At 67.4% G+C, this 13,178-nt stretch overlaps 1 protein-coding gene across 1 annotated transcript in view; it reads left to right on the top strand.

The window, feature by feature from the left end:
• BAHCC1 (BAH domain and coiled-coil containing 1) overlaps positions 1–13,178 on the top strand; it is a 63,192-nt gene that overhangs the window by 23,569 nt on the left and 26,445 nt on the right. The window contains 1 exon segment of the mRNA XM_058704944.1: positions 3,535–3,714. Within this exon segment, the coding sequence (XP_058560927.1) occupies positions 3,535–3,714 (180 nt within the window).

Genomic DNA, 13,178 nt, shown 5'->3' with positions numbered 1-13,178 from the left:
CCCGTTGTCTGGGACTGCGTGAAAGCAATTAGTGTGAGGTTTGTAGAGCCCCTGGTCTGAGAGGGGCAGTGTGAGTGGCTCCAGGACTGGAGGACTGGAGCTCCCAGCCGGGGCGGGGGCGTCCAAACCAGGAACCCCTCTGGCCTTCCCTACTGCTCAGGCTCCCACCGTCCCTTCCCCGGCTGGTGACCGCGGCGCTCCGTGGGCAAGGACCTTGCCAAGAGGAAAGAAGCCTTCGGCCCAGTTCCCGGCCAGACTTGGCCTCGAGGCTCCGGCCCTGGCCCTGGCCCAGGCCGCCTCCGCTCACGCTCTGTCTGGGGCTGGCTACTGGTTGGCGGGAGGGGCTGGGGAGCCGGTAGCCAGGTCTGCCCCAGGCCCCTGCTGGCCAGGCACACTGCCAGCCGCAGACTCCTCGGAGGTGGAGGTGACGATGCGAGCCGGCTGGGGGTGGGGGGAGCTTCCAGGGGCCATCAGCCCTCGCCCCGCCACCCGGCCCCGCAGCCCACCTGGCAAGGCCTGCGGCACCTTCGGCCGCGTCCACGCTTCTAGGCCAGGACGGTGGGGAAGAGACCGAACCGTTCAGAGCAAGGACCGTGGAGCCCGCCGCACGGGGCCCAGGCAGGGGGGACTGGCCTGCAGGGAGTGGGGGGCGGGAATGGGAGCCCCTGGCGGGACCCGGCGCTGCAGACCGGGGTTTTAGGAGGGAGAGGCCACCTGGGTCCCCGCAGGAGTCTCCCACAGCGGCTCAGGGCACGGGGCGTCTGTGTGTGCAGCCGGGGCCGGCCAATGCCTCTGTGACGCTGTTGGGCCCAGAGCACTTGTGGTGTGGGGGCGATGGGGTCTCCAGCGCCCTCTGCTTCCTTCCCTGTGTCATCCTGCTTGCATGACAAGCCCCTTCTGTTTTCCAGCTGAAAGGAAAAGAGTGGAGAAGGTTCCCCAGGTGGATGTCTGAGTCAGCCTCCAGGCCAGCGGGGCAGCCCCTCAGTTAGCAGGGTGGGCAGGGGCAGCCCCGCCACGGGCCGGGGAGGGGGGCTGGGCTGGAACAGTGTTTCAGCATTTCCACTACATTCCCCACACTGTGGGGCAGGGGTCCCCTCCCTAGACGCAGAGAAGCCAGCTCTCTGAGGGCCCCCAAGAAGGTCCCCTGCGTCAGGAGACGGGCGGTGTGGGGCGAGGTGGGCCCCAGGCTTGGGGTCTCTGGCCGAGGCGGGAAGTGTAGCCTGTCACCGGTATGTCCCCTGCTTTGCATAGCTAAGACCAGGGGCCGGCTGAGCTGAGGTGCCACCCTCCTAGCCCCCCGTGCGGTGGGACCCCCTTCTGGGATAGGGTCAGAACAGAGCACCCGTGAGTGTCCCCACCCAAGGTCAGGATCAGTGTCCGGAGGAGGGCATGAGGTCCTAGGACCCCCAACCCAGATTTTAGCCTAGAGGTCCAGCATTGGGCCTCAGGCCCTGCTCCCCACCCGCTGTGGCCCCAGGTGGCTGACCCTTGGGGATGTGGTGGGGGGGGGGGGGGTCTGCAGAGGCCAGACCTCTGAGGCCAGAGCCTCAGGCCCGGGAGACCCTGCACAGGACCCACCTGGAAGCTTTGGCTTCCCTGGACCCCAGGGCCAAGGGGCCCCGTGGGACCCTGAGCTGCATTTCCTGTCCAGCCTGGAGCCTGGCCCGCCGCTTCGCCCCCGCGGTGTGGGAGAGCTCAAGGTGTGGGCTTCTCAGGCTGAGCTCCTGGAGAAATCCATTATCCAGACCCGGCTTTTGGACTGGGCTGCTTCCCAGTGTCCCGGGAGGAGCAGGGTGGGAGGGACCTTCCTGGGAGGGTGCGGGGGTGGGGAGGCCTGGGAGACTCGAGGCTGGCCTGGGCGAGGCAGGAAAAGGCTGCTCATCCTCCAGGCATGGCCCCCCCCCCCAGATCCCTGGGGCCCAGCAGGGGCCGCCCTCCCACTCCTGCCCCTCCACCCGCGGCCCCCGGAGGCCAACACTTCCCTTCCCAGCCCAGAGTCCCCTCCCCTGGCTGGACGCCTGTGGTCTGGCCGCGGCCCATGGCAGTCCCAGCCCTGCGGTCCGGGAAGTCCCTGGCCCCTGGGCACCTTCGTCCCCTGCCCCTGGGTCTTCCCAGGGTCTCCCTGCATCCTGACACCCACCACAGAGGTCGGCATGTGCTCCAGCCCCTGGCCGCACTCACACACCTGCCTCTGTGGCCGGCGCCCAGGAGAGGCCCCACTCCTCCGTCTGTCCCGTTCACACGCTGGAGGGGAGGGAAGCTGCCAGGGTCCCCACCAGGGCAGCCCCTCCCTCTCCCCTGCTCTGGGCCTTGCCTCCTCTCTGCTGAGTCACCCGGTGTCTGGGAAGCTCCCAGAGCCAAAACGGGGCTGGATGAGGAATCACAAATTCACAAAATCCCCCTGCCTCCCGGGCAGGGAAACAGCTGCCCTGACTCACCTAGGGCAGGGCCTGCAGCCTCGGGGGACCCCCTGAGAACTCCTGCGAACCCCACCAGGCCCCTCCCTACACCCAGCCTGATGGGGTGCGGAGCGCCCAGGCCGCTGCTCCCCATCCCTGGGCTGGTCCCAAGCCCAGGCTCACTGCCTGTGAACAGGGCTGACGAGATGGCGGGGTGGGGGCCAAGCAGGGCTGTCCTAACCCCCCACCACCCCCAGGGGCTGCTCCTCAGAGAGCGGTCTGTGTCCGCCTGCGTCCTTCCTGCGCAAGCTGCCGTCGCCATGGAAATCCAGGGAGGCGCGCTCAGCCTGGCCTTGGCCACTGGATTTGGGCAGGGAGAGGGGACACAGTGGCGGGGGTGCAGGTGGGCACGGAGAGCCGGCTGTCAGCGCCAGCGCGGAGTGTCCTGGGGGACAGATGACTGTGTGTGTCCGCCTGCCAGGCTGGCCGGGGTGTGACCCTGAGAGCCCCGGGGGGCTGACAAAAAGCAGGTCTGGCTTCATCCTTGTCTGTGCCTCCGCCTCCATTTCTGTCCCTCTCACCTGGGTGGGGCTGATGAGTCCGTCGGTTGCACCTGGGGAGAAGGTCGAGGACCCCACTGTGGGGAGGGGCCGGTCCCCCCAGTGCTGCCCAGAAGGCGGGCAGAGGCTGCGGGACCCACAAGGCTGGAGCAGGGCCCCCGGCTGATGCCGGGCCTTTCTGGGAGGTGTGGGTAGAGCGCTCTGGCAGGTGCGCCAGTGGCTGTGGGGCCCCGGAGCTGCCCGCCACCGCCACCGCCACCGTGGCCTGGGAGAGTCAGGGGCTCGGCCTCTGAGGAGAAGGCCCACCGCAGAGCCAGCCGCCTGCTGCCCGCGGGCACGGCACTCGGCATCGCATTGATCAGGGTGGGGCGGGGGGCGGCGCTGGTCGCAAAAGTGCCAACAGTGGCAGGAGGGCACGGGACCCCGAGCGTGTCTGTCGGGAGCCCGAGTGGGCCGTTTCTCCTGCTTCTGAAGACAGAAGCCCCGGGGGTTTGGGGCTCGAGAGTCACCCCTGGAGACGGGCTCCTTGGCGGGCTGGCCCGGTCCAGACTCACCCTTGCCCCCTGTGTCCACAGCCAGCAGCCGCCTGATGGGGAATTCTCCGGCGCCCTCGTTCATGGGCAGCTTCCTCACCAGCAGCCTGGGCTCGGCGGCCCCCGCGCACCCCAGCGGCCCCACCCCCGCCCCCTCGGAGCAGGCCTACCGCGGCCCCCACCCCGCCACCTCCCAGATCTGGTTCTCTCACTCCCATGAAGGTGAGTCCGGGGCCAGGGGCCGGGGGCCAGGAGAGGAAGCCCCCACGCACAGGGGAGGTGGTAATTGGTTGGAAACGGGGGGCGGGCCCCACCAGGCAGTGGTGCTGGCCAGATGTGCACCGCAGATGGGTGGTGGGGCGGGGGGGGGGGGGGGGAGGTGGGGCCGAGAGGGCTCTGGAGGAGCCAAGGAAATGTGGAACACAGCTGGGCAGGCCAGGGCTGGGCTGCACCCTCTGCCTGGGGCTGCGCCCACCTCCCCAGACTCAGAGCGGTATGGGCTCCAGATGTGCCAGCTGGGAGGGAGGTGTGGGGGGGGTGGGGGGTGGAGAGAGCTGTCAACATGCTCCTGCAGCCACCTCGGGGGCCTCGCCCGGAGCAGAGCCCCTCCCAGGCCCCTGGCCTCCCCTCGGAATGCGGCCCTGTGCACGCAGGCCTTGCGGCCGCCCGGCAGGACAGCCCCGGGTCTGTTCAGCCCCTCGCACTGGGACGTGTGCGGCAGCCCGGGCCCGTGGCTGCTGGTATCCGTGCGGCCCGGGAAGGGTTAAGCCCGGCGGCGGTGGCTGGCACGCGGAGAGGTAATTGCAGTTGGCAGCGGGCACAGAGGGCTCTCCGCTCCTGGCACCGGCGCCGCCGTAACTCAGTGACTGCTGAGCGGCAAGCGTTGCGTTTGCAGAGCGCGGACCCACACGCCGCGCCCGCCGTCCGTGTTCCAGGCAGGGAGATTAGCGCCCAGCGCTGCTGGAGAGCCAGAGAAACCTCTTTGTGCAACAAGAAAGGGGCTGTTTTCCAAACAGGACAGGTGACAAGTGAGGGACAGTTGTTAAAATAATCTAGGCTTTAAGCGCTGCGCAGGGTGCACATGTTGGGCAGGCGATAAGCAGCAAGAGGTCTCCTTCCTGCTGGAGGGAGGCCGGGTGGACGGGGCAGGGTCCCCGGCCCAGACTCCCCCCCCCCCCCCCTCGCCACCCGCTTCCCACCCCCCCACTCTTAGTAGCCTCCCCAGGGGGGACCCGCTGGTGCGGGCGGGGCTGGGCGCTGGGGCGAGGCTTCCCTGGCAGCGGTGGGTGGCCCCGCACACTCAGTGCCTCTCCCCCTCCCCGCCCCTGCAGCTCTTCCGCCTCTCTGTCCGCCAGGCAAACTCCCAGCCCTGGCAGGAGCATCTGGGAAGGATGTCTGTAGGAGGGAGGGGTGGGGGGCTGCAGCAGCCACGTGGGACCACCTCAAAATAACGAAGTAACAGAGGAACGGCCATGGCCCCACCCTGGCCCCGCCACAGGTGCATGGGCACACCCGGGCTGGCTGACTTAGTTTCCCCTCCGGCCCGCCCTTGGGGACCTCAGCAGCGCGGAGGGCGGTTTGTGGGCAGTGCCACCTGCCCTGGGGCCCAGGGAGAAGGTGTCCCTGTCCTGCCCCTCTGGGGGCTGCGGGGAGGGCGGGGTGGGAGGCAGCCTGCAGACGGCGTCCTCAACGGCCTCCCGCCACTCGCTTCCCCTGAGCCAACGGCTACATTGGCGGCCTGGCTTTTGGCCTTCAGGGCTCCCCACCGCCCTTAGCTGCAGCCCCAGGGGGTCCGCTGGCCGGGTGGGGGGGGCCCGTGCGGGCCTCCTGCCTGCCTCCACCCTGTCCTGCATCCCGTAGAACCTTCTTTGAGGCAGGGGCAGCCTGAGCAGGAAGAGGGTCCGTTGCTCCGGCTCAGACCAGCCCTGGATTGCCCCAGGATTCCAAGTCATGTGTCCATCCACCTGGACCTCCTCAGGCTGGACATGCCCACAGCCTAGTGGGGGAGGGCACGCCTGCCCGGCCGATGGGCTTAGTGGACAAGCACAGGTGGCCAAAGACAAAGGGAGACAGGGTGTGGCTCTTAGCAACCCCCCCCCCCCCCGCCCAGCCCCCCTGAGCACAAGGCCTTGCAGGGAGCAGGGCTCACCCGAGGCCCGAAGAGGAGCCTCGGGAGAGGCAGGAGCCCTGAGGGGGAGGGCACCCCCGACCTGCCAGGTCCCACCTGGCAGTAGCCGGGATCTGTACATCCTGGCGACCGTGCAACCACATACACCTTCCAGGCCCGTGCCTCAGTTTACCCCCTCGCCACCTCCTTCTCTCTGGCCTCCGTGAAGCCGCCCCGCCTCGGGATCTCCTTCCTGCGGGGGTTCCCTGCCCTCCGCCCTCCGCCTGTCTGCCTGCTGTAGCCTCGCTCCCCGACAGGCCACGTGGTGCCGGCTGCCTCGCTGTGAGCTTGGAGCGTAAAGGCCGGCAGGCGGGCGGGCGGGCGGGGCCGGAGCGAGTGGCAGCGTTTGCTGGCTGCCTGCCCTGGCAGCGTGCCTGGCTGCTAGTTTGACTGGGTGCCAGCTGGCTCCCCGCGTGCAGGGGCCTGTTTCTCTGCCGTGTGTGTTCGGAGAGAAGGGGGGTGAGGCGGGCGGGGGGCACGCGACACGGCCGGAGCGTGGGGGCCGGCAGGCATGGTGGGCTGCCTGGGCGGGCCGCTCAGAGGTCTGGTCTCCCCCGAGTCCTGCTTCCTCCCACCACAGGGCGGCAGGTGCCCAGCAGAACCTGCTCCCCACCCCCTCCCTTACCTGGGGTGGCCAGGGTGGGGCCTCTGAAATGGCTCTATCTTAAGGAGGGCAGCCAGGCCAGGCCCCGGTAGTAAGTGGGGGCCGGGTCAGGGGAGATGGGCCCACGTGCCCCCCCCCAACTCCAGGCAGGACTCCCCACCCTCCCACCGGTGGACCTAGCTTGCCATCTGGGGGGGCAGCCGCCAGGACAGGGGCCCAGGCTTCCGCTTCCCTGGCGGAGCAGCTGGGGTGCAGGGGAGGCACCCTGGAGCTGGAGGAGCCGCCCCGGAACATCTGGCCGGAGGCAGAGCCTGTCTGCCCAGCCCCCAGGCCTCCTGCTCCCCCCTCCAGGCTCGCCCAAGTGAGGGGTCCTGCCAGAGACTGGACATTCCCCACCGAGGCTTAGGGTGGGAGTGGGCGTCGGAGCTGGCTCCGGGGCAGGGGTGAGCTAGTGTCCAGCCCGCCTGCCCTGGGGGTGTTGGGGCAGGGGCGGGGGCACAGCACAGCTGGTCCCATTGTCATGGAGTCCGGCCCCCCTGTCCCCACCCCGCCCCCAGCTGCCTGGCTGGGACCACCCACAGGGCCGGTGAAAGGGGATTCTGTTCCTGGGGGCTCCGCTGGGGAGGGGTGGGGCCCCCTGGCTGCTGTGCACCACAGCCCCGCTACTTGTGGTCTCTTGTGCCACCTGGAGGGGAGCCTTGGGTGGCAGCGGGACGCGTGCCATCGCCGGCTGTGGGCCCCGCTGGCCTCTTTATCCGAGGCCCTACTTCTCCATCCAGGGCTGGGCCGGCCTCCAGGAGCGCTTGGGGACCACACCAAAGTGTGGTTGGATGTTCCCCACTGCTCCCAGCCCCCGGCCTCCCCTCTGCCCCCTCTGTCCCCTCTGAGACCTCATGGGGACTTCTGGGAGGGAGCAGGAGCCTGGGGTCATGTCTGTGTGAGGGACACAGGTGTCACCTGGCATCCACCACCTCCGTGTGACCTCAGAGGCCATCCTGGCTGCGGAAGCTTCATTTCCCAGAACCGTCTAGAGGGGCTGTCTGATGTAGGTCTCTGCCCTGGACCCCAGCCCCTTCCCCCAGGCCCCGTCGGCTCCTTCTTCCTCTCCTGGCCTCAGTTTCCTCGATGGCTAAAATTGCCTCTGATTCTGCCCCCACAGAACCACCGATGGTCGCCCTTCTAGTGCACCCCGTCCTGGGCTGGGTACCGGTGGCCCCGAGGCTGCGGTACCCCTCGCCCTGCCTCCCTGAGTCCTGCCCATGCTGGACGGAAGGAGGAGACAAGTGGGGGCGGCCGGCTGCTCTGAGATCTGAGGACAGAGTGTGGGGAGGGGCCCGAACTCCCCAGATCCCAACACAGAAATCGGGGCTGCCTCGCCGGATAGGCCATATCCGGCCAGAGGGAGGTCGGTCTCTTGTGGACCTCTGACCCCTCCAGAGCCTTCATGGGGCTTTTGTGGCCGGCCTTCTCTCACCCTTCCCCACGCCCTCATGCCCTGGCAGGTCTCCTCCGTGGCCCCAGCTCACCACCATTTCCTTCATGTGGCTCTTTACATAGCAATTGGTTGCTGAGGGCACGGGTCCCACCTGATCCCTGTGAGGCTAGTCCCCGGCAGGCTCACTGTACTGGGCCAGCCTGCCTAGCCCTGGTTTGGTTCTTGCAGCCACAGGTGGCCCTGAGGTAGGGATGCCAGGGCCAATCCCTAGCTCTAGGTCAGGCCAGGTAGCACACCTGTGGTGCTCGGGAAAATGATGCTTTGTTTTGCTGCTGGCCCAGGGGTACCTGCCTCGTTAACTTCAACGAGCAACCCCGCGATATGGGGGGCGGTTGTTCACCCATTTTATAGGGGAGGAAACAGGTTCGGGAAGCTGTGTGGTGGGTTTTGAGTCCAAAGAGTCGGACCGGGGGCCGTCTGGTCCTCTCTTTCTCTTGGCTGCCCTCTGAGGCCTGTTTCCCTCTGCCTTCCTTGTGTTGGGAGTAGATGTTCCCCGTTTCCAGCTCCTGCTGGCGTAGAGGCTGCTCTGGGACCCCGGCCGTGGGCACCTGCCTCGCGGGCCCCTGCCCAGGCAGCCGTGGGCGGGGCAGCACCGTGCTGGACCAAGCCCAAGGCCCCTGCCCCTCGTAAGGGTCATCATCACTGCTCAAGAGCTGCGTCAGCCTTAAGTCCACAGCGCCCGAGAGGCTGGGAGAGCCAGCGCACCTCTGAGCCTCAGTTTCCCCATCTACAAACCGCCCTCACCTTTCAGACCCAGCGTGACACAGTCAAAGCCAGCAAGTACGAAGCATTTGCCGCCGACCGCTCTGTCTGGCCTGTTCCCCACGGCAGCCGTCCGTTGCTGGGCCGGGGGCCGCCATTTGCAGTGGGAGTGTGTGTGGGGGCAGCACTGGCTGGGCGAGGGGGAGGCCCCTTGTCGCTGCCTGGGCACATGGCCTGTCCGCAGCATGACTGTACGGGTCCGAGCAGCCAGGATCCCCCAGGTGCAATGGCCTGAGTGTGGCCCCACCAGGGCGCTTGGAGCCCTCCGGAGGGCAGGGTGCAGAGCCTGGGCCAAGAGGTCTGGGCAGGGCAGGCGGCAGCCCCCCTGCATTTCCCGGGCAGCCAGTTGCATGGTGGGATGTCGGCGAAGGTTTTGGGGGTGATGCCGGTCCGCCCCCAGCTCCTAGCTCTGAGGGGCTGTTGTCTTTCCCGGCTGGAGGCCTGCAGCGATCTGGGGCCCCAGCCCTCCCAGGCCTCCCCTCCTTCCGAGGGCTCTCCCCTAAGCTGTGCCGCCTGAGCCTCCCTCCTCCCTGGGAGCACGTGTCAGGAGCCCGGGACTGTCCACAGGCCGCCCGGATCCTGGGCAGGCTGCCCGCTGCCTGTGCTCCAGAGACGCCTGCAGGAGCCTGGCCCCTTCCCCCAACACCTAGTGCTCCTCCGAGCCTGGGAAGAGACCGAGGCTGCCAGGCCCCGCGCCTTGGGCCGCGGGGGGCAGTGAGTATGCGGGGAGCGCCTGAACTGGAACCTCGACGGGGGGGGGGGGGGGGGGGGGGGATGGAAGAGGGATCCACACAAGCCTGCGCTTGGCCGCCCAGCTGCGGAAGGCTGAGGCCGGGGCACTCCCCGAGGGCCGAGCTTCCAAAGCCCGCCCCCTCCCAGAGAAGGGGGTCTCACGCAGGTCGTCCCAAAGTCCAGGGGGGACACCCAGGGGTCTGGCCACCAGGCGTGAGAGGCCTGTGGACAGAAGCAGGGAGGACCAGGGGAGGGGCTGTGGCAAGGTTAGCGCTCCTCCCCGGGCAGGCGTGATCAGCCGATCGCCGCACTCGAGCCGCCTGTAGGTGCAGCCTCAGAATCCTTCTTAACCCAGTGTCTGGCCTGTCCCTATCATCTGGTAGACTTGACGCCACGATGGCAACCCGCTGACGTCCTGCGTGAAAGGGGCGTCTCGTGGGAGGGAGCCGGCGTCCAGTCAGTGTCGGGCATTGGGCCATGACCCCTAGCCTGTTACCTGTGGCAGAATCCTAAATGATAGCAGTGCGTCAGGGGCCCCAGGAGCAGGGGCCATTTGCCCAGCCGCGTCCCTGGGTGTCTCTGTGGAGGTCATCGTGGGTGAAGTAAGTGTGGGATCCTTCAGGGCTGGCAGGAGGTTGGGGGGGGGGGGGGCTGCTGGCTCCATCTGGGGGAACTTACCCCTGCTGATCCCCAGAGAGGGCCTGACCCAGAGGAGATGGGCTCTGATTGGTCAGATGGGCAGTTGAGCTGCTAAGAGCCCGCCCCGGGTGGCCAGTTGGGCCTAGTGGTCGTGTTGTGGGGAGCTGCCCTTGGAGCTTGATGCTGGGATCAGCTGGCAGCTACAACCTGAGGCTCGATGGCCGGTGAGAACTTTCCAGCAACTGGAGCCTCAGGATAGGGGAGGGAGTCACCCTCCAGGGAGACAACAGTGCTATTCGTGAAGGTGGCCCAGGGCACAGGGGCGTCTGTTGTCGAAGGAATCTTGTCCTGAGAGCCGGGCAGGACTTTGGCGGGGTGAAGGTGGTTGGAGCCTCCCAGAGTCTGCTGAGCGTGCTGCCTCTGTGTGGAGCTCTGTGGGCCTGGGCTGGGGCTCCCTGGCCTCCCCCGCCAAAGAGCCCTGGTCCTTTGGTTGGCTGGCCACACACCACAGTCCCCCCGCCCCAGACCTGGCCAGGAGCATGCCTGCCCTCCAGCCTCCCGAGAGACCCAAGAGCAGTCCCCAGGGGACAGGATGCCCATTTCATCACATCCATCGGGTGATGGCCTTGACCCTCTAGGGTCCCCCATTTTCACTTATGTCGTGGGTTGAGTGTCCTGACAACTCACAGCAGCGGGCAGGGTGGACGGTGTCATCGGTGAGACATCCACTGAGGCCCGGGACCCCTCCCCAGAGCTCCATCAAGAGTCTCAAGAGCCTCCAGGGCCTGGAAGGCAGTGGGAGGCCAGGGACAGACCTGGGGCCCGCTCCCACCGTGCGCCGTTGCTCAACAGATTTGCCACCTGTCAGCTCCCACCTCAAGGATTACGAGGGTCTGGAACGGGGTCCTGGACCACCATATTCCCTGCAGGAATGTGGGCTCCTGGGCTCCTGGGCTCCTGGGCATCCAGTCCCTGCCCCTCTCCCTGCACCCTGAGCCGTCCTAAGAACCACAGCCCGCGCCCTCTGCCGTGGCCCCGTCAAGGACCCACATCGGCCCTGCCTCATGCCTTCTCATGACAGCTGCTGTGGTTTGGAAGATCAGCTTTATTTTCTTCAGTTCAGAGAGGATGATCTTGGCGAAAAGAAAGGGACCTTTCTATGCTTGGCTGGGAGGCCCCCTCCATGTCCCCATCTAGACCCCCCACCCATGCCCCTTCTGCTTTTTCCTTCTCCCCCAACTTCCTCCCCACAGCTCGAATCTCCCTGTGGGATCCCCGAGGGCAGGGCCTCAGGCAGCTGGAGGTGGGAGGGAGTCCCCTGCTCCCTGGCCTGGACAGCCACCAGCTCCGCTCAAAAGGAGAGGGGCTCGGGCAGGCACCCTAACACCGAACACCCCCCGCCCCCCACGACCCAGGGCACCGCAGGAGGGGCTCCCTGCTCAGCCAGCGGACGCCACGGGTGGGCAGCAGGCCTAGACCTCCCGAGGGGTCACGGGGAGGCGGGGGTGTCCACGCCCGGGAAACGGGTTCTGGGAAGGAGGAATTTACAGACTTCTGTTTACCAAACGAGGCCCCGTAAAACATTTAACAGCGGCCAATTAAAAGGGGACAGCTGCGGTGGCTTACCACCCCGGCCCCGCCCGCGCGGCACACACAGGCCCCGGCCCCCCCGCCCGCCGCCCCCGGCTGCTCCCGGCCCGTCCGGCTCTCAGCTTTTGTCAAGTCTCCCAGGAGCTGAGTTTAATCTAGGGAACAGCTGTTCCAGATGCGTCTCCCCACACAAACTAGGCCAGTTGGCCAGGCAGGAGGGGGCTAGGAGGGGACAGGCCGGGGCGGTGGCTGGCACCTTTCCCGAGCCCTCACATGTGCCTGGGGACGTGAGCCCTAAGCAGAGAGCCATCCAGGGACTTCTCCAGCCTCCAGATGGGGCTGCTGGGAACGTCCCCTGGGGACAGGGTTCCACAGCTCCGCCTCCGAACCAGACTGCATCATCTGGGTCTGAGGGACCGAGCCCGCTGGGATCAGGGTGCAGGCCACCCCATTCGGGCTGGGGGATCCCAGACGGCCCCCATTTGGTGCTGACCACTTTCCATCCCAAGCTCTGCCCCTGCGGCTGCATTCTTATCTCTGAGCTGAGCTACGCAGCCTGATCCACGGTGGCACAGCGCACCCCCCGCCCTGCCCCCAGCCTCAGGCCTGCCAGGGGGCTCCCGGGCCCCTGGTGCTCGCGGTGGGCTCCGGGGCTGACCCCCGCTGCCTCCACCGCCGCCCCCGGCACTGAGATAGAGCCCCCACGCCGGCCTCCACACTCCACCCTCCGCCTCTGCGGCCTCTGTATCCAGGCAGACCAGCCTCAGGCCGGGAGTAACGCCCCAGGCCCTCTGAGGACGTGGGGGACTGGAGGCCTGTCCCATGGTTCTGGCACCGCCCCTTCTGGAAAGGTGTTTCCCAGAAGATACTCCATGGGGTGCTCAGCCACCAGCTGTTACAAAGAACGTTCCACTCGAACAGCAGAGGGCTTCTGTCGTAAACGGACTCAGGGAAGCGATTAATGGGCAGGATGAAATGGGGCTCTCTGCCCCAGGACTCGTCCGGACTCCACTGTGACCCTAGGAGGGGTGCTGGTGCCCGTTCCCCAGGCATGGGGCTCACGGCTCCCTTTTATCAAGGGCGACAGGCCACACACACCAGCCTGGGGGGCCAGCCTGCCCTCCCCGCCCAGGACTGCTGTCCGCAGGGCCCCACTCGAGCTCCTCCTTGTCCCTGTGGCCGCTGCTCCCCGGGGAAGGCCCTGGATGGCTGTTCCCGCCTCACAGCCAAGGCCACCTTGAAGGGTGCAAAGGCACTCCTGGGAGCTGATCGCTCCTGGGACAACCATGGGGTGAGAGAAACTCCTACAGAGCACGTTCAGAGCGTCAGCTCCAAGCAGGAGTCTTAGAGTAAGACTGTCTCCTGCCTGCCCCAGCTGTGGGCCCCCACCCCGCCCCTCCCTGCTGGGCCACGAGGGGGAAGGACCAGCGGTGAGGAGCCCCAGTCAGGGTGGCTGGTGGCTCTGGACATCCAGCAGACACAGCTCCCCCAGGCTGTGCTTACGCCTGTCTGTCCTCGTCCCTTCTGGGGACACGGTGTGCATCCCAGGTGGCAGGAGCCCCCAAGGTCCGAGGCCAACAGGTGGGGCCAGCTCCAGGGTATGGCTGGCGTTCCTGTGCTGGGCAGGGCCAGGCCCCAAGGACAGTTTAGGCCCCAGAGGGACGGAGAAGGGCCTGCCTGGCATGACTCAGACCCCA

This window comes from Neofelis nebulosa, chromosome 16, assembly GCF_028018385.1.
Source record: "Neofelis nebulosa isolate mNeoNeb1 chromosome 16, mNeoNeb1.pri, whole genome shotgun sequence".
Lineage (NCBI taxonomy): Eukaryota > Metazoa > Chordata > Mammalia > Carnivora > Felidae > Neofelis > Neofelis nebulosa.
This window is presented reverse-complemented; position numbering and strand designations above follow the sequence as displayed.